The sequence below is a fragment of the Sturnira hondurensis genome, unplaced genomic scaffold (genome assembly GCF_014824575.4).
Source record: "Sturnira hondurensis isolate 20B ecotype Veracruz unplaced genomic scaffold, ASM1482457v3 Scaffold0001221, whole genome shotgun sequence".
Taxonomy (NCBI): Eukaryota; Metazoa; Chordata; class Mammalia; order Chiroptera; family Phyllostomidae; genus Sturnira; species Sturnira hondurensis.
In genome coordinates, this window is record NW_028073852.1 from 1,229,064 (window position 1) to 1,251,774 (window position 22,711).

Below are 22,711 nucleotides of genomic sequence, written 5' to 3' on the forward strand. Positions count from 1 at the left end.
TGGGACCCCACAACAGCACAGGACTTGGGGACCCAGCCCGTGGCACCTACCACCTGCCCTGGGGACAGGGAGCAGGCTGGGGCCCCTACAGCAGTTGTGGGTGGGGACAGGGCTCAGGTGGGGTGAATTTAGGACGGAGGGGCTCCTCACAGCTGCTGAGGGGCTCCCACCGCAGTCGCCCTGCAGAACCACAGCAGGCGGCCCAGCCCCACCCCCGAGGGCCGACAGATCACAGCAGGGGGCAGGAGGGGCAGTCCATTTATTGATCAGACACCTAGGAGCTATGGACAGGGTGGGGGTGGAGGTTGGACTCCCCTTTCAGCCACAAGCTGACGAAAGTCCGTCCCTCACCCGGTAGGCTCCGCTGCCCACGGCCCAGCTAGTGGGCCCTGCTGCGGTCAGCCTCTCCAGCTCTCCGTGGCCACAGCCCAGGTGCCCTGTTCTCGGGAGCAGCCAGGGCCCAGCCCGGCCGGACTGCAGTGGGCGTGGTGCTGGCAGGTGGAGGGTGGGTGCAGCTCCGAAGGGTGGGCTGTGACAAAAGTGCTTGCAGGGGGGTGGGGGGAGGGCCGGTGCACGGGTGCAGGTGTGGCCGTCAGCTGAGAAGGGGAGCAGACCTGTCACTGGTCACTGTCGGCTTCAGCTGGATGCTGGAAAAGGGGTTCCTGAGGAGAAGAGGAGAAGGGTTTAGTGTGGAGAGTGTGGGGTGCTGTGCCCCCTGAGCTGCTCTGGGCCCCGAGGCCCAGCTTCTGGGCTGAGGGCCATGGAGGCTGCTGGGAGAGCCAGGAAGGGAGGGCGCCGCCCCCCCCGAACTGTCCTCTGCGCACGGGCCCTGGGCCCCAGACCAGCTCCTTCTCAGTCCCCAGCGGGCCCACATCGAGCCTGGGGAGCCTCCCGCAGGGCTCAGCGCTGTCCTCCTCTGAGGGCCACACGTGAACACAGACACAGCCCACGCAACCCGGTCCCATCCCCCTGCCGACATGACAGACACAAGGAGCGCGCACATTGGCAGCCACAGGGCTGTTGGGTGACGCCCACAGCCCCTGCAGAGGGGCTGACCACCTCCCCGAGAGGCGTCAGCCACCTGTCCCCCCAGGGAGCCACACCCGCCCCTGCATGCCCAAGGCTGCAGCTGACGGACAGATGGACTGGCCAGACAACAGGTTGAGATGGAACGAGATGGGCACGAGGGGCCAGCGCCCGGCCTGGTCCTGGGAAGCCTGTGCCTGGAGTCCCTGGAGGCTCAGGACGGCAGGCTGGGCGCCACCCGGCGGCCACGAGGTGACAGCACAAATGGCGTGTGCGACACAGAGGGCTCAGCACGGACAGGACCACACTCCGGGCAGAGCGAGCGGCACCGCGGCCGTTACCTGGGGCGGAGGTGCTTCGGGCACTGCGGGCGGCGTCCACGGGAGCTGACGGGCCGGGGGGAGAGGTGTGTGTGTGTGGGGGGGACTTAGCGCTCTCTATGGAACAGACGCTTTGGACTGACATTTCGAAAGGGCAGGTTGCTGAGAGCAAGTTGGCCACAGAAGCACGGCTTCTGCCTTCTGACATCTGAGACATCTGAGAATCGTTCGTTAAAGTCTTCAGTTTGCGGAGTCACCACCCCGGAGGAAAGGCCCCTTCGGTCCTGCAGGGGACCTCAGGCTGCTTGCTCGGGCCTCCCTTCGGCTCTGGGCTCCACAGACGGGCTTCGGTGCCGCCGGCGGCGGGACCGGGGGGAAGCTCCCAAGGCCAGGTCTGCTGTGACCAGTGGGACCGAGGGCACAGGGCGGCCCGTGCCCTGGCTGCCCCCACCATTGGCCTGAGTTCTAGAGGGGGGCTCTGTGCCCTGGGCCGCCCCACCCAGGGTGAGTGCAGGCGGTTTCAGGGGTCCGGCAAATGAAGGGGCCGAGTGGTACAGGTGGTGGGTGTGGGCAGTGCACTTCCGCTGACCCCGGGGCTCGCACGGGACCGGGCTGGTGGCGACCACCACCCTCCGCAGGGGCTGCTGCGCTGTCTCCAAGCCCCTCCGCACCACAGGAAGGGCACAGTCCCCTCGGACATCCACCACCACCTTCCTCCCAGGCAAGAGCCCGCTCACCAGCTGCCCTGGGGAGGGCGCCGCTGTGACCCTGGGCAGGGGCTGGACACAGTACTAAGACAGCATGATGGGACACGGTTGGGACCCTCGGGCCCTGGCGGACCCTCCGCCTGCCACACACTGGTCTCTGCCAGGGCGGGCGCCAGGCCGGGCCTCCTCCCAGCAGTGCTGTGGGGCCCATCAGCACCGTCCAGGCTTGGCCCCTCACGGGGCTCTGAGGGCGCAGCTGTCCCCATGCCAAGAGCCACGAACAGCTCCCCGGAGCTGGGACACAGGCCTGAGCAGCAGCGACTTTTACACCAGAAATGGACTTTTGCTCCGACACAGCTGGCCCAAGGTCGCTGAGGGCTGGGGCAGGCCCGGGCGGGGCCCCAGTGCACAGGCCGGGTGGCCCACAGGGACACTGAGCCACACCACTGCCCAGGGGCAGCTTTCAGTCCTGCTCTCAGGAAACACGCCTGGCTGCGGGGTCGGGGTCCTTGGGGCTGTTCCTGAGCCCACTGTGTGCACGAGAGTGGCACTCCCGGGAACGGCCACGCCCTGACCGTGAGCAGCCTGCCCCCTCGGTGCGTTGGAGCCGGGAGGCCGGAGCAGGGCCATCTCTGCACTGGCCCCCCCTTGGTCCCGTCCCTGGCCTCCTCGTCCTGCAGCCCACCGATGTCCCCCGGCATCAGCGCTCGGGCCCTTCTGGGTCTTCTTGGCGCCCTCCCTGGCTGCCCACTTGGGCAGAGCTGTGCAGGGCCCCAGAGTCAACCAGGGGTGCTTCTCGGCACCCAGGCTCGTGCTGTGTGCGGCAAGGGCCGAGCACGCCCCCGTGCCTCCAGTCTCTCCAGTGCCTCCAGAGGCAAGGATGCTGCGGCCCCGCTGGCTTGGAGGGACCACCAGCAGCAAGGCCGGTGGCAGGCCACTCCGAGGACACAGAAGCAGGGAAGGAGGCGGCCCTAGGCTGATGGCCACTGAGCCACAGTAAAAGCATTTCCACCCTTTTCCCAAACATCAGGCACATTTCTCCCCAGAACTTCCCAGAACCCCTGCCTGTTGTCACCCACAAAAAGGCAAGTGACAGGAGAGCCACAGCACGGGGCTGCTGGGTGGTCTGGCCCTAAAGCGTGAAGGTGCTGGCTACACAGGGTCCTGTCTCAATGATGTGGGTGGCACTGGGGATGAACAAGCAATAGGGGCTGCCCTGAAAGGACCCACAACCCCACTGGCAAGAGCGAGTCTGTCGCAGCTGCTCTCTCAGGACAGGATGGGACTGTCACCTGAGCTGCTGGAGGAGGCGGCCAGGTACCATGGCCAAGAGCCGGTGTGGGGAGCTGGGCATGGCCTCCTGGAGCCCCCACAGTCCCCAACAGGGCGGACAGGCTCCTGCTTCCAGCCCGTGGCACCTCTGACCGACCCCCTGCCCTCAAGGCTGCAGCACGTCCCTCCCAGGGCAGGCTCAGAGCCACACCCATGCCCTTGTGGCCATGCAGCCCAAGGAGCCTGAGGTCTGATCGGTGGGCCCACCCTGATCGTAGTCCAAGCACCCAGCAGAGGCAGGGGAGAAACCCGGACAGAGCGCCCAGCAGCGGATGCGGCGCCACAGGCGGGCGGCGGAGTGGCCCAGACAGGAAGCCCGTGAGTCCGAGGAGCAACCGAGGGGAAGCAAAGGCCCAAGGCCCTAAGCAGAGCAGGCGGACAGACCCCCGGGCCCGCCCTCACATCTGGCAGAGGCCAGAGCGCCCGTCCACAGCCCTGCCACCACGCCCGGACCAGCACTTACTAACTCGCGACGGCGGCTCAGAGCCTGGCCACTTCCACGTCGGGGCTGCAATGGAGGGAACACAGGGCTGTTGGTTTTGCGGCGGCTGTGGCCCAAGGGCTGGGGGTACTGCACGGGTTGACACGTGTGGCTCAGCCACCGCAGGTGTCCCTCAGGGGCAGCAGCGTGGGGCCCATACGGGCACTGGAAGGAGGTGCTGCACCCAACTCAATGCAATAAATAAAACTTTTATTCAAACCACTGCAGTACAGGGCACAATTCAGATTAAAAAAAAACGGGAAAAATATCTTCAGCGCTTGACGTCTTCGCACGAGCTTCGCATTTTGCGCCTGCGTCCGTGCGTGCACTGTGCGCGGCACCCCCGGGTTCAGGGCCTGTCTGCGGGAGATGCCACCCAAGGCTCTTTTGCACGGGTCCGGGTTCTGGCTTGGCAGTTTCCTCAGACGCAGAGCAGTCTGTCCCTGTCTTGAGTGGCCTCTGCCACACACCCTGCCCTGGTCCAAGGGAGGCTTCGCCAAAGCACGTTGGAGGAGCGTCTACTGTGTCCCAGGCTCCTGCGGGAGGGGGGCCTGGGGGGCCGCCCCCGCTGCCCGCCCTGGGGGTGTGAGGAGGCAACACTAGCAACCCTCCAAGTCCCGCATGTCTCTTTCCGAAGTCATCCAGGCACACAAGACGAGTGATTAGCAGGGGCAGAGACTGCCTGCTTCCCCCGGGGACGGCAGGCACTGGGCCAAGTGCCCAATGCCACCTCCCTAGTGGCCCGTCATGTCCAGCCACACCCTTGCCCCGTGCGGCCAGGTGGCCGAGACTCCCGCATGGGGCCTATTAAAGAACTAGTTTCCAGGATGTGTGTGGGCGGGTGGTCTCTGGAAGTCTCTGGAATGTCCGTGTGCGGCCGGGCAGCGCCTGCTCCTGACCCCCTCCCGTCAGGGCACTGTGTGAGGTCGCCACGCCAGAAGTGACGCTCACGCCCCGGTCCCTGTACACTGTCCAACAGCGTCCACAGAAAAGGCAGGCCTTGGGCACCTGGCCTCCCTCACAGGAGCGGCCAGCTTCCTCAGGAGGCCCCGAATGGGGTGGCCCTTGGACAGTGCCCACGGGGCCATGAGCCTCCAGGAGCCCCAGTCCCTTCCCTGTCCTGGCAGACGGTCAGCGTGCGCCGGGGGAGGTCAAGTGCATGAGTAACAGTACGTACACCGGAGTCCATGCATGTCTGTTTTTGTTTCAGGGAAAAAAGTCCTTTCCCTGTTTTCAATTTTTTTTTTAAGATTTTTCTTTTTCTTCAAACTTCAGAGCTGGCTTACGGCGAGCCTTCGGGAAGGGGCAGCGCGTCGCAGCGCAGCGGGTGGGGAGCAGAGGCCGGGACGCCCGCCTCGCTGCCGGGCCGGCAGGGCACTGGGGGCATGTAAACACGGGAGCAGAGCTGGGCAGCACCATGGGCCCTGAGGGTCTCGGAGTCGGGTCACCAACCAAAAGGCGAGAGGGAGCAGGTGGGGAAGAGAAATGGCCCGGGAACAGCCGACGAGAGCTCAGGAGGAAACCAAAGGAGAGCGGACAGACGGGGGCGCGGAGGCCCTCCCGAGCGGCGGCTGCCCGAGGTCGGCGCCCTCACACTGTGGACACCAGCGCGCCGCTGCCGCTGCAAACAAAGCAAGGACAGCTGCGGGCTGCACGCCTGCCCTGCAGCAGCCTCTCGGCCGCTCAGGGCTGGCCGGTCACCTGGTGACCTGGGCCGGGGGGTGAAGGGAGAGCCCCGGTGGGGCCCCTGCTGTCTGCGCCACGTGGACAAGGCAGACCTGGACGCCAGGAAGCAGAGCCACCCAAGAGCCAGGTGGAGGGGCCACTGGCCTGAGGGCCTGGGGGGGCGGGAGGGACCAGGCCCTGGGTGAGCACCCACTCTCGCCCACCCGAAGAGAGCACAGAAGCCGCATTCCAGGAGGGCCACCCGTCAGCGCCTGGGAACGGGGCACCCGGCCCTTCAGGGTGCGGGACAGAACACAAGCACCCAGGCCCTGCTCACCCTGACCCGCAGAGAACACTGCTTGGTCTCCGGCCAGGCCCCTACAGAGGCCAATGGGCCAACCCAGCCTGTGGGGACCGCTCCCCACAGCTCCCGCACTCAGCGCTGAGCACCCCTTACCTGCTCACAGCCCGGGCCCCGTAGTCGTCCAGCCCCTGGGGAGGGAAAGCAGGCAGGTCAGGCTGGGAGTCCTGGGGAGCCAGGCAGTGCCGCCAGGGTGGGGCCCTGCCTGACCCTAGGGTGCGGGGCGGCCTGCACAGAGCTCCGCAAACACACCTGGCCCCCCAGCAGAGGGATGCCCACCGGCCACCTGTGGACTGTCACCTCACACTCATGACCCAGGCAGAACAGACCACCCGCTCCCCGTGTGTCTCCCAGGGCAGGCGGGCTGGGGCCCACAGGCCCCACAGTGTGGAGGTGCCTGAGCAGGGGCGGGGGCTGCGGACCACCTCACACAAGCCTGGGCCGGCCCAGGGCTGTCGGGGGCATCAGAGACGCCCTCCTCAGCGCGCTCGGCACACACCAGACCCAGAGGCTGGACAGTGAACACAGTGGGTGGTGGGCTGACCCCTCCCTGGGCGGCTATGCCCCAAGCCCCAGGCGAAGCTGGGATGAGGCATCTCACTGCACAGCCGCTGGCCCTGTCCCCTGGAAACACGAGGCCTCCACCAGGCTGGATCGGCCGCTCCCTGAAGGTCCCAGCCACATCCAGGCTCTTGGGGAGGGTCTCCCATGCACCAACTCTGCTGTGATGCTTGGGCTCACATCCAGGGGCAGCGCCCAGCCCTCTGGAGGCCTAGACCCCCCTCCCAGGCCCGCAGAGCACCAGGCCCTCCATCGTAGCTGCCTCGGTGGAGCAGGACCCAGGCCCTCTGTGCTCACCTGGGAGAAGGCGGGCACAGCCACGCTGTAGGGCCGCTGCTTGTAGGCGCCCGCCGTCTGAGCAGGGAGGCCCCAGGAGGCCGTGCCGTAGTCGGGGGGCGGGAGGGCCAGGTCCTCCTTGTCCAGGAGGTTGCCCGTGCTGCTGCTCTTCCCCTGCTGCAGGCTGCGGGGGGCGGGGGGGCACGCAGGGGCTCAGGGCCACGCTAGGGCCACATTGGGCCCACACGCCCTCCCCCAGAACTGGGCACGAAGGTGGGCAGGGGGGACACGATGGAGGTTGGCTGGCGCTCAGTCCCTCCACAGCTCCCAGAGCAAGTCTCCCGCTCTCCCGAGGACCCCTGCAGGATCTGGGGGACTCGCAGGTGGCAGCAGGGTGTGCCCGGGGCCTAGTGTTGGAAGGAGGGGCCCTGGTGGTCAGTGGAGGAGGCTGCCTGCATCACCGAGGACCACCATACCCACACGCCCCAGCGCCTCAGGCGTGCGGCCAGGGGAAGCCCAGCCAGGTTCTCTGCGTCCAGGGCCCGGGTGGCCCCTCTGACGCCATCCACAGCACCCCGTTCTCCCCGCAGCCCCTCCCCAGAGTGGAGGGCCGGCCACATGCCCGGAGCTAGCACCCTCACCTCATGTGCAGCCTGTCACTGCCGTCACCATCCAACACCCGGGTGTAGGAGAAGGGGAACCAGCCCCGCCTGGAACAGAGGGCCCGGGTGAGAGCAGGCAGGGCCCCCAGTCCCCTTGGCTGGGACACACGCCAGTGCTCTCTGGGTACACCCAGCCCTGCCAGGCTGCAGAAACGAGTTGGAGACCCAGGGGCAACACCACAGGGAGGGTCTGGGAGGGAGGCGTCCCTGCTCGAAGCCCCTCCCTTCTGTACATCGGCAGGTGGCAGAGCTGATGGTGCCCCAGAGGTGGTGATGGGAGGGTGGAAGCCCTCACTGGCAGTGCCCATTAGGAAACGCCATGAAGGCGTGACCTCTCGGACCCCACCTCTGCCCAGGAGAGACGTGGGGGAGGCAGAGGCTTCTGGAGGAGGACTGACCTCCACCAGCGGGGAAGCCATGACCCCCGGGGCCCCGGGCCAGTGAGAAGGCGGGAGGTGAGAGTGGAGCCTGTGCCCAGGTTCTGTGCAGTCGCCCTCGACCTCCACAGGCTCCCCAGGGCTAAGAGCCTCAGGCAGGGGCTGCCTCGGCACCCTGAGCTCACTCACATTTTCGTCTTCTCACTCTCGCCGTAGTGCCAGCCGTCCCGGGCCTCAGGCACCAGCAGGGTGATGAGGTCGCCCTCCTTGAAGCTCAGCAGGGTGCTGTTGTCGCCGGCAGCGTGGGAGAAAATGGCCTTGACCCGCATGCGGCCGTTGCGCTCCAGGCCGGCCGCCATGGAGCTGGAGCGAGGCAGTGTCTTGTTCTCGGCTGCCGGGCCACAAGGAGGTGTGAGGGGCGCCCTGTCCCAAGGGCGGGTGGAGGGAAGCTGCCCTCCCATCACTCTGCATCCATCCTGGTTGACACTCGCCAGGCCCCAGAGCCCAGTGGATTCTGATTCTGGAAGGACCTGGGAGCTGTGTGGAGCAGCTCAGAACTGCCCCTCACCCTGTGGGCGGAGCCTCTGCCTTCCCACTGGCGAATTGGGAAACCCTTTGGCGAGGCCCCCTGGGGGTGAGCTTGTCCCAGGCAGAGAGGCCCCAGGGGCCCCGTGGGAGCAGGAGCCGCCCCCGCACCACCTGCCTGGTTCTGGGGCACCGCCCTGCCACCCACCTGACTCAGCCCGGGAGCCATGAGGAAGGCTGAGGGTCCAGGACGGTGTCTCCAAGGGGCCCCCAGGGAGGTGCCCATGCACACAGACGTGTGTGCGCCTCTGGGTCCCCTAACTTCCCCCAAGGTGTGTCTACTGCTGGGCACGAGAGTGGGTCTGGGGCCCCCGTGCAGCCCTTACTGGTCGCGTAGCTGTTTTTCGGGGCCACGCTCTTGCGCACGGGCAGCGTGTTGGAGTAGGAGTCGCTCATCTTGGTCTGTGGTTGCGGAGGAGACGTGCACCTGGGAGGGGCCACCTTGCGGTCAGCCCAGGGGCTGTAGTCTTCGTTGTCCGGGCCTGAGACGCCATTCACGATGGGCGCGTTCTCCTGGGCAGACAGTCGCTGTGGAAGAGGCGGTGAGGGTGCAGGGTTGTGGAAGGGCCCAGCTCTCGAACGCGGCTGTGGCCAGCATGGAGGGGCTGTCCTCCCACACCCGATAGCTTTCCAAGGGCCAAGCACTCACCCCCACGAACGGGGCCAGCTCGGGGGGCACCGGCAGGGGCTTGGCCCCGGGAATGGGGTCCGAGATGACCAGGCTGGACTTGGAGGCCGACAGCGAGCCAGGGAGGACGGTGCCGTTGCTGCTCGCCAGCTGCTGCATCAGCTGCACGGCCCGCTCCGGGATCTTGTTGGGGTCGGCACAGGCCTGTTGCCACAGCGGCAGCTTCTGGGCCAGCAGCTCCTTGCCCTGAAGCAGAGAGAGCAGGAAGGGCAGGGTCAGGGCCAACTGCAGCCTGCGGCAGGGCCCAAGGACAATGCCCCGGTGCAGCCCCAGCCCCGCTGGGCGCTGGGAGGCTCCTCATGAGACCCCCGCCCCAGAGGCACCCCGGCTGGAATAGAAGGCTGCTCTTCACTGGGCAGTGCCTCACCGTCGCACAAGCCACCTGAGCCTCTGACCTCACCTGGGAAGGGGCTGGCCCACCCAGCGGGCAGTGCCGTGGAGGGACCACCGGGAACAAGGTCTGACCTGGGGCGCCCCCCTGGGGCCCAAGGAAGGACACATGCACAGAGCCAGCCACCAACGGCACACCCCTGGGGGACAAACCGCCAGAGACCGAGAAGCGCCATGCGCAGGCCTGAGGGCCAGGAACCCCAGCAGGGCGGGGGCTCCACATGGCGACACCAGAGCACACGAACTGCTGCCTCGCAGGCGGCGGCCCCTCCGCCCCCGACGTGTGGACCAGAGGCCAGCAGAGCACTCAGGGACTGCCCGCCGTTTGGGAACAGGGCTGAGGGAGCCGTGTCTGTCAGGGCGCAGGGCGCCTGCAGCTGCCTTCACCGACGCCAGCTGAAACCACACCTATCTCCGCTCTGGCTCTCGGGGGCTGTACGTGGTCGACAGGTCTGGGTGCTGGTGAGAAAGGCCAGCAGGGACCTGGCAGGGACAACACGGTCAGGGAACTGCCCTGAGTGGGTTCAGGTCTGAGATGGCCAGAGTGGCCCAGGGCCTGTGCCCCAAGGCAGTGACGGGGACTGGCTGCTGGGCACAGGTTGAGGCCTTGCCCATGGCCTGTGTTCTCTAAACCCAGCTGGGGGCCCGGTCCATGTGCCTGGGAAGTCAGGCATCATCGGAGAGACAGTGGTTACCCTGAGGACAGTGCCTTTCCTGGCCTGCACGCTTTCGCCCTGACCCGCACCAGAACCCGGCTGCCACCAGAGGGCGCAGGTGCCCACTGCAGCTGGCCAGGGGCCCTCGCAGCCTCCCCTGCTGCCGACCCTGAGGCTGGCGGAGGGCAAGCCCAGAGCAGGTGGAGGCCACACCCGGTCCACGCCCCAGCTGCCAGTGGGCCCTCCTGGCTCCCCCAGGGCCCCCGGCCCGGCTGTGCCCCAAAGACAGGGACGTGTGTCTCCCTAGGAGCCAGGCCACGGGGACAAGCACTGGTGTGACACTGCATGCACGTGTGCCCACTGACCCGTGGGACCCAGTCAGCCCCACGTACTTGCAATGTTCCAGCCCCTGCCTGTGGGGGGGGGGCTCAGGGCCACCGAGGGCCCCCCCACAGCGTACCCCATCAGGGGCCAGCCCCAAACAGGGACCTCTCACAGCCCCTCTGAAAGACACCTGAGGGCTCTGACCTGGTCCTTCTCCTTCTAGAACCTTCTGCCTGAGAAACTCCAAACGCCTGGGCACCGGCATTTGTGGCTCCCCCCCCCCCCACCCTGGGCCCCGCACGAGCGGCCCCACCTTTGAGTGGTAGGCGGCAGAGTTCTTGGCCACGGCACACTGCTTCTCCACCAGGAAGCAGAACCTCCTCCGCTCCTCGGTGAGTGCCGTCTTGTAGCCCTCCGACACGTAGCTCTCCAGCTCGCCCTGCTTGCTGCCAATGGCATCGATGTACTGGGGGGGGGAGACAGGACGACATCCAATGACACCCGGGCCAGGGTGGCCCCACAGACTGGCCCCACCACCTGTCCCAGTGGCCCCTTGTGCCTGACTGCCCACAGCCACGCTGGGATCTGGGAGAGCAGTGAGCCCCATCCCCTCTGCCCGCCCGCCTGCCCACCCCCAGGTCTTGGCGGGGCCCCTCTGCAGCCCCAGCCCCGTCAGCAAAGGCTGTCAGGAGCGGCCACTCCGGCCTGCCTGCCTGCCAGACGCACACTCGGCCAGGAAGGACGACAGCCTCGACCTGGCCCAGTCCCACAGACCCAGCGACCAGACCCAAGGCTTAAGGGACAGGAAGTGGGAGGAAGACTGAGTTGATACCGGTGGGGACAGAGTCTGACCAGGGCAACAGGAATTCTGGGGTCGGAGGGCGGTGACGGCTGCGCAACAGTGTGACTGCCCCACTGCCCTGAAGTCACCAACAGCGAAGGTCACGGCGAGTGCGTCACCAAAACTCGGTGTCACAGAAAAACACCGTGAGCAGACCCTGCCCACGGGAAGCCTCTGGACAGAGGACCAAGTGTCCTGACGTGGGCAGGGGGGACAGGGAAAGGGGTTCTCTGCAGGAGGGGACAGTGCAGAGCCGCCGCCCTCCCACAGGTTGGACTGCCGGCCCGGCCCACCAGGGGCAGGGCACAGGCCCCACTAGCCCATTGGTGCAGGCCTTGGCCATGTGACTTGCTGGGTGAGATCTGGTGGCCCTGTGTGGCTGTGTGGCACCTCCCACAGAACCTGACTCCAACCACCTACCACCACCCCAACCAGGAAGGCCCCACCAGCCCCCAAAGCTGGTGAGTGACTCATTCCCGCCCGAGGGTTGCATCAGGCCCAGGGCCTGATGCCGGGTGTGCCAAGTGTCCTGACTGGCAGGCGGAGCCTTTCTGTGCTGAAGCTGCACAGGACTGTGGGTGGCCAGCATGCGCAGGCAGGAGCAGCCCAGGCATACTCCACGCGGCCTGCAGGGCCCACAGCGCCAATGTGTGCAGGCCAACTGTCCACCAGCTGCTGGGCTGGTCTGGGAAGTGGCTTTTGCGGAGTCTGCCCTCACAGAGCAGCCCCGTCCTCGGGCAGGTGTGAGCTCAGGCTGAGGGGGCGGCCTCCCCTGCAAGCTCTGACTCAGCGTGGGTGGGCGGCGCCAAGCCTGGGTGGTGGGCGGCCACAGCGGGGTGCAGATCAGGCTGGAGAGGCAAGGACCAGCCCTCTGGGTGGGGGCCCACACCCAACGGTGTCAGGTCACGAGTGTGCACTGTGCCAGGGTGAGCGAGCCACGCCACCCACAGGCAGGTCAGCCCTGTCTCCTGATCCTGGGACCCCATTCCCTCTGCCCTGCAGACAGAGCCTCCAAATAGCTACCCCCAACCGGGACCACTGCCCCAAGGGGTAAGGCGGTGGCAGCCAGAGGGGGCACCTGGGGGGAGAGCCAAGCCAGCCCTGGAAAAGGGTCTGAACACGGGCCAGAGGCCTGGCCGGGGGGCAGCGGGGTGGGGGGGGTGCTCTCCTCCATCCTGACGCCCCCACAGCTCCAGACACTTCTTCTCTGGTCCCAACATGTGCACCCACCAGTGCCTCCCACCACAGCGCCCGCAGACCCCAGCGTCCTGGGGGCACAGCACAGTGGGGGAGGCTGGGAGGGCGCCTCAGAGGTCACCTGGCTATGGAGGTCGCCAGAGCACCTGCCCAGGGAGCTGCTCACCCCAAAGCCCCCAAGGGTCTATGACAACAGGAAGGCAGAGGGGCTGGGGCCCTGTGCAGATAGAAGGGCCTGAGAGGGACAGGGCTTGTTCCGAGTGAGGGGCACGTGCAGGGACAGTGGGGGACACGCGTGCGCCCCCACCTCCCACAAAGTCCTTGCTGGCTCTGCTTCCTGGCTGTCCCTGCCTTGGGGGACCACCAGGAACAGTGGGGACAAGGGCAACTCCCTGGTCCGTGTCCCCCCCACACAGCGGGGGCCCCAGACTTGTGAAAAGCCCTACCAAGGTCCCAGAAGGAGACAGGGGTGTCCCCCACCCTGTCGTTGTGTCACCGCTGCCCCCCCTCCCCGGGGCTGCTCCAGTGTCCCCACCAGCTCCGGGTGTGGGAGGGTGTGTGGGCTCAGGCAAGCTAGGCCCCTGAAGTCCCCGAACCCAAGCGTGAGGAGCAAGTGGCTTCAGGTAGGACGGTCCGGGGGGCCACCCAGAGCAATGGCCTGCAGTCCTCTAAATGGGGACGGTGGAGAAGAAAAGGCAAATCTTTGAACGGCCACCCCAGGACAGAGATGCCGTAAATGGGGACACAGCCCTGGGGGGTGCTGGCCCCCGAGCGTGCTGCCAGCTAAGCTCCACCGGAACTGGGGCCCTCGGGCGCCCGAGGCCCGTTTCTGGGTTTCCAGGCTGCGGTCACGTCCCCTGCACCAGCACAGGGCGCTGGCCTCATTAGCGGGGTCCAGCAGCCTCCTCTGCAGGAGAGGGTGTGGTGCTTATTTTTAAGATTTCCATTTATTCAAAGACAGGTCTCAATCGGGAACCAGGAGCTTCAGGGAGGTCTCCCCGTGGCCCAGGCCTCTGGGGTGCAGGCAGCGGAACCACTGCCCCAGCTCCGTGGGCCTGACAGGCAGCTGCCCCGGTGGGGCCACGGGGACCACGGGGACACCTCCCACCAGGGGTCCTGGGCCTCTGGCTGCCCGGAAGCAGCACGGAGCGCAGCGGCCAGAGCAGAGCCCTAGCCAGTGAGGACACGCGGACGGCACTTCTGTCGAGGAACGGGGCTGTCCTGACCTCCTTTCCAGGACGCCAGCTGCTGCTGGAGAGGACCGCAGCTCGGAGGCGCAGCCTGGGCATGGAGGCCACAGGAGGAGCTCCCCCTAGAGGCGGATGAGGCGGGACCCCCAGAAGAGGAGTGTTCGAGCTCACCGGGACAGTGCAGAGGACCGAACAAGGGCGGGCCCTGCCTCTGATGACTTAGCAACAGGCGCAGAGAAGGACCCAGCTGCAGGCGCCCCCGCGCCCCGCCCCCCTGCCGCTGCCTGTGTCTTGCTCAGCAGGCGCTATGGCGACGGCAGCGCTATAGAAACGCCCGCTGCAGCGCCTCAGCACCACAGCCTCTCCCACTGAGTCACCCCGGTGAAGCAGCCCTCTACCCAGGGAGGGGGCAAAGCTGGGGGGCCACGACCTTCCTGCACGACCTGAGCCAGGGCTGGGCAGGTCCACGGGCTGCTGCACCTTCCCCACGTTTTGGGCCTGTGGCGGCAGGATGAGGGTGCCGTCCCACTGTGGCCATAGGCTCCCTGTCACTCCAAGCAGACAGGGAGGGGCCGGACTCCCCCCCCACAAAGGCTGCAGGCAGTCCCTGGGTACCTGCTGGCTGCAGCCAGTGGCTTCCCTGGAGCCTGGGGACCAGGCCTGTGCCCCCTGTCCCCAGTGTGTGGGGCCTGGCACTCAGACTCATGCCGGCCTGGGGTGAGCAGGGAAAGACCCCCGAGAAGCTGGGCCATGGGTGCGGCGGGTAGTGGCTGCGGTTCAGTGGGTCAAAGGACCCGAAAACCTCGTCTGAACACAAGCTCCGAGTGAGACTTAGGCAGGGGCTGGGCGGGGGCCCCGGGTCCCACCCTGCACCCACCTGGCCCAACCACTCAGTTGTGTGAAGCCGTGTTGGGGGGACGCCCTCGGGTGGAAGTTGTGGTGACCCATGAGCCCCAGGCCCCCACTTTCCCTGGAAAGGGCCCACAGCTGTCAGGAGGCTGGCAAGGCATCCGCGATCCACAGGTCCCCGCCCCTGCACACTGGCCCTCTGCACGTGCTACTGGCTGTGGCCCCAGTGGCCCCCACCCAGCATTACACAAAGCCCCTGGGGGCCACAGGTCCGCCGCTGCTGCCCACACCAGCCAGCCAGTTGGACACACCAACAAGGGCCTGAGGCCCACGGACCAATCTGTCCCCAAGAACCAGGGAACAGGTCTCAACAAACCACAAGGTCCCGAGCCACAGCCCTGGGTGGCTGCCAGGGACTGTGTCACCCCTCAAGGATCCACACTGACGGGGTCTCCTCTCTTGGTGACCTCTGCCAAGTCACTGCCATGCTCCCCGACCAGCCTCGGATTCCAAGTGTGGGACACAGATGAGGGTCTGAACCATATCCTCCAGGTGGCCACCCTGACTGGGCAGCTCCTGCCCCGACTGGGCAGCCAGAGAGGTTCTGCAGGCGCCCGAGCCACAGCTGGCTGCGCAGACTTGGCGGGAAAGGGTGACCCAGAGAGTTTCGACACCTTCTGACCGTATGCTGAGAGTCACTACACGTGGGTTCTGCCGAATACGTGCGCCGTTATGACCAACTCCACCTGCTTCTTTCCTTCTCCCCGACGTGGCCACTTCAGGTATGCCCAACAGGTGTGGCTGACAGGTGTGCCTGACCTGTGCACCCGACAGGCACGACTGGCTCCGGACTGCCATCTGCGGCCCCCGTCCAGGGAGGCGGGGAGCTCAGAGTGCCCCAGGGCTCGGCCCTAGGGTTCAAAGGAGCAGAGTCCTTCCAGGCCCCCTGGTCCCAGAGGAGTCCCCAGAGGGGACCTGGATATCCTGACACCCCTTCCAGACATGGAGCCTGCACAGGTGAGAGGCCTCGAGTTTCTCACACTCCTTCCCCCACCAGGCCCACGCCCGACTCGCCCTCAGAGGCAGCCAGCACCCAGGGGCCTCGGGGTGCTGAGTGCGGCGCAGGCTCACGGGGCCCTGGCTGCCACGGCTCACATGCCACACGGTCACGGGACCAGCCTCCGCATCACCCTTCCTGACGACCTAAATTACGGTTCTTTTGTTTCTGCCTGGTTAATTGCACAGTCCTGAAATAGAAGGCGCCGCTCCCCTTTCTCAGACCACAATTGGGATGCCTGCCCCTTCCAAATCGCGGGCCCAGGGAGGGGAGGCTGCCTCAGTTAACACCAGGCCTGCGAGTGCCTTGCCTGTGCGGCCACCGTGGCCCCTGGGACCTGGGGCCACGGACCACAGCCAGCACGTCCCTGCCCACAACGGCCCCATCTCAGAGAGCGGCCGGAGGCAGGAGGGTCGGGGCCGAACGAACCCTCCTTGCGGCTCCAGCACCGAGGCCACCTCCACCCCCAGTCAGGGGAGGGCTGCCCACGCCTGCCCCCACCCACCAGCAGCTCCAAGGGCTGGGCTCCCCCACCCCAGCACAGTCGGGGGCCTTGGCTTTTTGCACTCCCTGCGGCGGGTCTGGCTGCAAAGCCCCTGGAACCTCGGGAGACCCTGAGTCGGGGCCCCACACCAGCCCCTGCGACTACTCCAGCCTTTTCTTCCGAGCCACTCACTGTCCTCTGCCTTTGGGGCCCCAACACTGCCTGGGGTCGGAGCAGCTCCTGCCTCAGTCCCCAGAGCCTGCGGGTGGGCCCAGAAGGACACAGGTGACCCTGGCCTGCCCCTGCACCCTCAAGAACAGGGAGCACAGCTGGGTCCCCTGACAGACATGGTGCCCTTTGATGGAAGCTGGGTGGGGGTGGGGCGAGTGGAGCAAAAGCAGGGGCAGCTTCGACGCGTCCCGCTGGACTCACAAAAGGAAGAGAGTGTCCCAATCTGCCCGGAACGGCAGCTCTCGGGCCGGCTGCACGCCTGCCCAGACCCTTTGGCCACAAGACCCTCGGAGACGTGCTGGCTGGTGTCAGCACGACCCGGAAGCGGTGAAAGCCCTGCCAGCCAGCCAGCCAGCTACCGCACACACACGTACGCTCAGGGACAGGTCACAGGCCAAAGGGGCAGGCCCGCCAGACAGGTCCTCTGCAAACTGTGTCCGCCGAGGTCTCCTCCACAGACGGGCAGTCCCTCAGCGCTGACTGGAGTGAGCCCTTGGCCAGGAGGGCAGCCTGGGAGCGTGCCGTGCCTACTTCTGGAGAGAACCCTGTGCCCCAGTTAGGGCTCCACGTGCCTCCGCGCTCAGTCCCCAACCTAGAATTAGAGCCAGTTCTGTCTGAGAAGTCCCAAAACAATTACCCACAGCTCCTGAGAGCGGCCGGCTCTGACCTAGTCCCGCTCACGGGCACCCGCTGCTGATGGACAGATGGACGGGCGTTGGGCTCTGTCTTCCTCTCTCTGGGGCAGGGTCTGACCATCGGCAGCACCTTCCCCACCCCCTTGCCACCTGAAGGACAGTGGCTGTGGCTCCGGGGATGTCCTGTCCTCAGGGCGGCCCAGGGGGATGAGCCTGTGACGGCACCCTGTGGTGCAGACACCGGGAGGGCAGAGTGGGCAGGGCCCATGCTGGATGGGTGACCTGTGGACTCCAAGGCAGCCTTGCTGCTCTCCTGGGGCCCTTCACACTCACGAAGCTCAAGCGCGGGCTGGGGGACAGCAGGCAGGCGGCCTGGCTCTAGACGGCACAAAGTGACCCCCGTGATCACACTCAGGAGGGCCCGACCACCCACCTCTCCCACGCTCTGACCAAGCCCACACCTGCAACCCCGTGGTGCCCAGGCCTCAGCAACAGCCACATCAAAGGAAGCATCTCCTCCACCAAGGAGAGCCACGCGGGGGCTCCAGCGGGGCCCCTGTGCCAGCCGGGGGGCCAGGCCCGGCCTCCACTGGCCTGCACTGCAGAGGGGGCGCCTGCAGAGCGTGAGAGCCCCAGGCCGCTCTCACCCCGGGCACCATCCACCTTCCCTCTGCTCAAGGACGCAGCCCGGGGAGCCCAGGCTGGTCAGAATCCTGGCCACCACTGGCTGACAGTGCATGGTCACACCTGCACCTGCCTCTCCCATCTCTTCTCCAGGGTTGGGGGACAGCCACCACCATAGTCCTGGGTGACCCACCACTGGGCTCACAGGAGGTGACGTGAAGAGCTTGGAGCAGGTGTGTCTGCTGCTCACAGGGCCTTGCACTAGCTCCAGGAGCCACAGGCGCTGGGACCTCAGTGGGCAGCTCAGCAAAGCTGCTGGGGTCAGAAACAGCCACCCTCTCAGGGGCCGTGGGCCTCCTGATGGCCTCGCCCTCAGCACATGCAGGACTCTGCACCTCGGGGAGCAGAGGACACCAGCGACTGGGCGGTTCCCCCGCTTCCTTCGCACAAGCTACCGAATAGCGGGGCACATGCTATGCCAAACACCGAGGGGGCACGTGTGGGTACAGCGGCCAGCCTGTCTTGGAAGGAACTCAGTCACCTGGGAAAAGTGGCCACAGCAAACCCTGTGGCTGAGGGCTGAACAGAGGAGGGAGGCTTGGAGCAGCGAATCACAGAGCAAACAGAGAGGAGGAGTGGGCCACGCCCAGAGCAGAGGTGGGGGCGAAGTATGCCACCTTACAAACAGGGAAACTGAGGCTGAGAGGACCCTGAGCTCACCGTGACCATGGGACCAGAAGGGAGGGCTAGGGTCCAGACCCAGCTGACAGGGCCTGCTGGCTGCGCCCCCACAGGGACAGCTGCACAGGGTGGGGAGAAGCCATGTGGGGCTGGCACGGTCGCAGAGGACACGGGGTACAGGGAGGCTCGACCGTGGGGCGACCCTTGGACACAGGAGAAAGGGCAGCACCCAACACCTCCATGGAGAGCCCCCAGAGACCTGGTCAGAGGCCCCTGCCAGGAGAAGAGACCCCCAAACTGCCCAGAGGGAGAGCCCGGGGTCCAGGGAGCCTACATGTGCCCCTGGCAGCTCCCTGAAGTGGAGAACGCAAATCCCGCCCTGGGCTCTGCAGGCCCGGGGTCAGGAGCTGAGCTTGGGGCAGGGGGTGGGGGTTCTCCTGGAGAGATTCGCAGCGGGCAGCGGGTCAGGCACAGGGCCCACCGCCTCAGCGGGGACGGGGTCTCTGCCCACATGCCTCCTGCCTCGCCGGCCCCGGCCCGCCCCTGCGGCGGGAGGCTCTGCAGCAGACCACGCAGGCCCCCAGAGAGCAGTCCCAGCAGCACCCACTGGTTCAGGGGGAGGGCCCAGCTTGGGAGGGAGCCTCCAAGTTCACTACCACCTGGAGGGAGTGGGAGCACGCTGTGCTGCGTGGAGCATGTCAGACAGAAAAGGCCACCTGCGAGACACTCTATCCACAGGCGCCCCCGGATTGAGTCCACAGTGACAGGTGGTGTGTGCACTCCAACCTCGGAACCGTGCACTCTAAGTGGGTGCATGTGACACGTGTGTCACATGTCCATGACAGTGCCACCAGCAGAAGCACCACAGGGAGGGATGGGTGAGCAGGCAGCGGAACCTCGACAAAGCCAGCCTCGAGTCCCCTAAAGCTCTAAGCAAAGGCACTGGGGGAGCTATTCCCCTCCCAAGCAGCAGGGGCGCTACTCCCCGGTCAAGACTTTCAGGAAGCAAAATGTCAAACCGCATCAAGGGAGGAACAAAAACCAAGCGATACCAGTGCAGGCCTGTTTCTAGGCCACACCCAACAACCCCACTCCCAGGAACTTAGTCACAGAAATGACTCCAGGGCAGTCCCTGCGGCTGCGTCCCGGGCTGCCAGTGGCAAGCCCAGGCAGTGACAGGTCACAGGGGCCCAAGGCGGTGGGGGCAGGAACACAGGGAAGGCACACTCGGAGAGCAGGGACTATGTCACCGCAGCTAAGAAACATGCAGGAAAAGCTGGAGTGCCTGTCCCACCCATGAACTCAGGATGGTCCCATCCGCTGTGGCCCAACCCGGCCCCCCCCCCCAGCCCAGAGAGACGTAGCCAAGGGTCTGCCTGTAGGTGCCAGGCTCGCAAAGGGGCCGGCAGGACGGGGCTCGGTTCCAGGGTGAGGCCAGATGCCCTCAGGGCAGCAGAGCCCCGGCAGCACAGAGTCACACGTGCACACGCCCAGCCAGCCTGACAGCCCGCAGGAAGGGGGGGCCTTCAGGAAGGCGAGGGGTCACCCCCAGGCACCACCCCCCCACGGCGCTTCCCAGTCGCTGCCACTCCTGACCAGCTGGGGAGCTGTCCCCCCCGATGTTTCTTTTACAGACATGTGGGCATCCTGTCCCCTCCTCCGCCTCCTCTGTGTGACCTGGGACAGCAGGTGTTCTGGGCCTGACCTGTGTTGCCTGCTGGGCTTCTGCCGAATCGGGCGCATCGGGCCAGCCCATCAGGAGCCCTGATGTCCTCGACGCCTGCCACCCGGACGAGATGCTGAGTGACAAGACACCAGGCTGGTCCTTCCCTTGCACTCCAGTGCCATCTGCCTCCCACTACAGGGCTGCTGAGAGGCCGTGTGCCCAGGGCCCAGGCCAGGTGGGCGTGCTCGGGTTCATTAGAGGAACGGTCTGGGGTCGCCCTCCGAGGCTGGGACGCAGGAGGCGGGGCGGCCGGAGTCCAGCTAGGCTTCTGTCCTTCCCCTGGTGCCCCACTGAGGCTGCCAGCGAGGGCAGGCGGGCCCCAGGGCCACACCGGCCACCCTGCCAGCTCTGGGACATGGGGCACTGGCCCCTGAAAGCTGTCAGGAGAGGGCCGACCCCGGCCAGGGGGCACTATGGGCGGGCCCCGTGCAAAGGGAGCGGCCGCCCGGGCCTACCTGCAGCTCCTTGTCCGAGTACTTCTGTGGGTTTTTGCTGCCCTGGCTCTTCTTGCGCAGTTTCTTCAGCTCGGCCTGGCACTTGTCCAGAGCGTCCCCCTTGCCCCTCTGCTCCGTCTGGTATTTCTTCAGGGCCGCCTGGTGCACAGAGGAGACGCGGCCGCCATGAGCCCCGCTCCCCTCTGCTCCCGGAAACGAAGGCCGGGTTGGGGGCCCCCTTGAGCCACCCCCCTGCCCCGATTCATGCCCCCAATGCCACAAGGCGGTCGGGGGGGTGCGGGTGGTCCCTGGAACAGCACCGACACATCACCATCCTCACTGAAAGCGGCAGACCCGGGCACATTGGGTTCACCCCTGGACAGCGCCCTGTCTCCAAGAGGCAGGAGTGTTGGGGGTGAGAACCCCTGGATGGAGCACGTGGAGGGAGCTGAGGGCCCTCACAGCAGGGAGGGAGGCAGCTGAACAGCTGGGGCGGGCTACTTACACTCAAGTACCTGGCGTCCAGCTCTACCTTCTGCTCCAGCTGTGTGAGCAGCTCGTTGTGGAAGGACTTCAGCTGCGAGGGGAGGGAGGACAGGCCAGAGTCAGTGCCGCTGCGTGGGCCAGGGGCATCCGGCACGGGAGGACGAGGCAGGGTCCCGTCTGGGCACAGGTGGCCACCCCCTGGGAAAGGGGGGCCTATCTGGTCCAGAGCTGATGACCTTGCAGGGACAGGTGGGCCCCACAGAGCCAGGAGGTGCTGGGGGGGATGCTGGACAAAAGTCCGAACGCCAGACCACCCTGGCTTCCTGCGCCCACCCGCCCCACTGCCTGGGGGCCACCCTGGGCCCTGGGCCTCACCATCTCTTCCAGCTGGTTCTGAATCTGCCTGTGGACCTCCGCCATCTGGAAGAGGACGTCTCCTGGACAGCAGCACACAGGGAAGGGAAATGGGGACATCAGTACCCCCATCGGCAACCCCATCACCCCCACCACGGCGAAGAACGGGGCAGCAGACGCGAGAGAACTCGGGCTGTGGGGACACAGCATGGCAGGGGTCCCCTTGGTGAAGGTGCAGGAGGACTGAAGACACGGGGCAGCGTCGGCACCGAGACCCCCGCCCTGCCCGGGTGTTGGGGCGCACGCACACGGAGGTGCCCTCCCCGCCCACCCTGAGTGCTGCAGAGCGCTGAATGCCATTAGCCGTCAGCTGATAGATCAGCAGAGGTTTGCAGAGTGTTTTTGGTGGCGGCCGCTGCCTGTGCCGCCTGTGGACACAAACAAAGCGGAAGACCACCGGGTCCTCGAGGAAGGAAATCTGTCACTGTCCAGCAAATCCTATTCCCGAGTGCTGCCCGCACCAGTGTCCCCTTCCCAGCCCAGCACTCCTAGAGCACCACAGGGTTCCCTGAGCCACTGCAGGGGACTGTCACCCAGCTTCAGAAACAAGGCTGTGCCCCCAAGCCAGGCTCCCCCAGGACTGTGGGACACCTCCGCCCCCAGTGGTGACATGCTTGTCCCCTAGCGTCCTTTTTGATCCCAGAAGAGGGTGGTGAAGGTCCTCAGAGCCAGAGTCAGCAGGAGCTGCGCCCCGACCCTGTGCTCTGTGACCCTCTCCCCACCTCCTGGGCTCCAAAGACAGTCCGAGGTGGGCCCTGCCCAGGCTTACCCGCCAGGAAACGGACACTTCTCCCGGTCCTGGCTCCAGCGCCAGTGCCTCGGCCCCAGGGTTGCAGGTCCTGGGGCCCCAGCACAGCTCAGTCCCGAACTCAAACAACTAGCTTTACTTATTTATTTAAAAGATTTTATGTATCTTTTAGAGGGAAAAGGAAGGAAGGAGAGAGGGAGGGAAATATCAGTGTATGGTTGCCTCCTGTGCATCCCCTGCCGGGAACTGGCCTGCAACCCAGGCATGTGCCCTGACTGGGAATCGAACCGTGATCCTGTGGTTCGCAGGCCCGAGCTCAATCCACTGAGCTACACCAGCCAGGGTGGACAACTGGCTTTAAAACAGCCACTCAGATGTGGCCAGCCTGGGTGTGCCTGGGGGGGGGGGCATGGAGCTAGGTGCCACCCCCGATGGGATGGCCAGGGCTCTGGGGAACGTCACGGAGTAGGCAGGCAGGCAGCCCCCTCACATATGGAGAGAGAGAGTGCAAACCCTGGGGCTGGGTGGCCAGGCAGAAGCACAGGGTTGCGAGTGGGGGCAGGGCCATCAGCAACAAGGACCGGGGACGAGTGACACACGCAAGATAAACGGTGTGGAAGACCCAGAGGTGTCTGAGAACTGGTCGTGCCCCTCCTGTGCCCGCCCTGGTCATGCCCTGTCAGCCAGGGTGCCAGGCTAGGGG

General features: G+C 66.2%; 1 protein-coding gene across 4 annotated transcripts in view; it reads right to left on the reverse strand.

Annotated features, from left to right (window-relative positions):
* Positions 1-241: 241 nt before the first annotated feature.
* The window catches only part of BAIAP2 (BAR/IMD domain containing adaptor protein 2), a 45,560-nt gene continuing 23,090 nt past the window's right edge, over positions 242-22,711 (reverse strand). For 2 of the 4 annotated variants that reach the window (XM_037068593.1, XM_037068620.1), the window contains exons 4-14: positions 21,222-21,283; positions 20,866-20,937; positions 20,382-20,519; positions 10,725-10,877; positions 9,003-9,227; positions 8,680-8,881; positions 7,958-8,159; positions 7,371-7,439; positions 6,751-6,913; positions 5,989-6,023; positions 242-662 (exon numbers count right to left, since the gene is read on the reverse strand). In XM_037068593.1, coding sequence (XP_036924488.1) covers positions 593-662; positions 5,989-6,023; positions 6,751-6,913; positions 7,371-7,439; positions 7,958-8,159; positions 8,680-8,881; positions 9,003-9,227; positions 10,725-10,877; positions 20,382-20,519; positions 20,866-20,937; positions 21,222-21,283 — 1,391 coding nt within the window. In that variant the 3' untranslated portion in view covers positions 242-592. Of the gene's footprint in view, positions 663-3,848; positions 3,894-4,059; positions 5,488-5,988; positions 6,024-6,750; positions 6,914-7,370; positions 7,440-7,957; positions 8,160-8,679; positions 8,882-9,002; positions 9,228-10,724; positions 10,878-20,381; positions 20,520-20,865; positions 20,938-21,221; positions 21,284-22,711 lie in introns of those variants that run through there. The other 2 variants (XM_037068610.1, XM_037068601.1) reach the window with 2 other exon arrangements.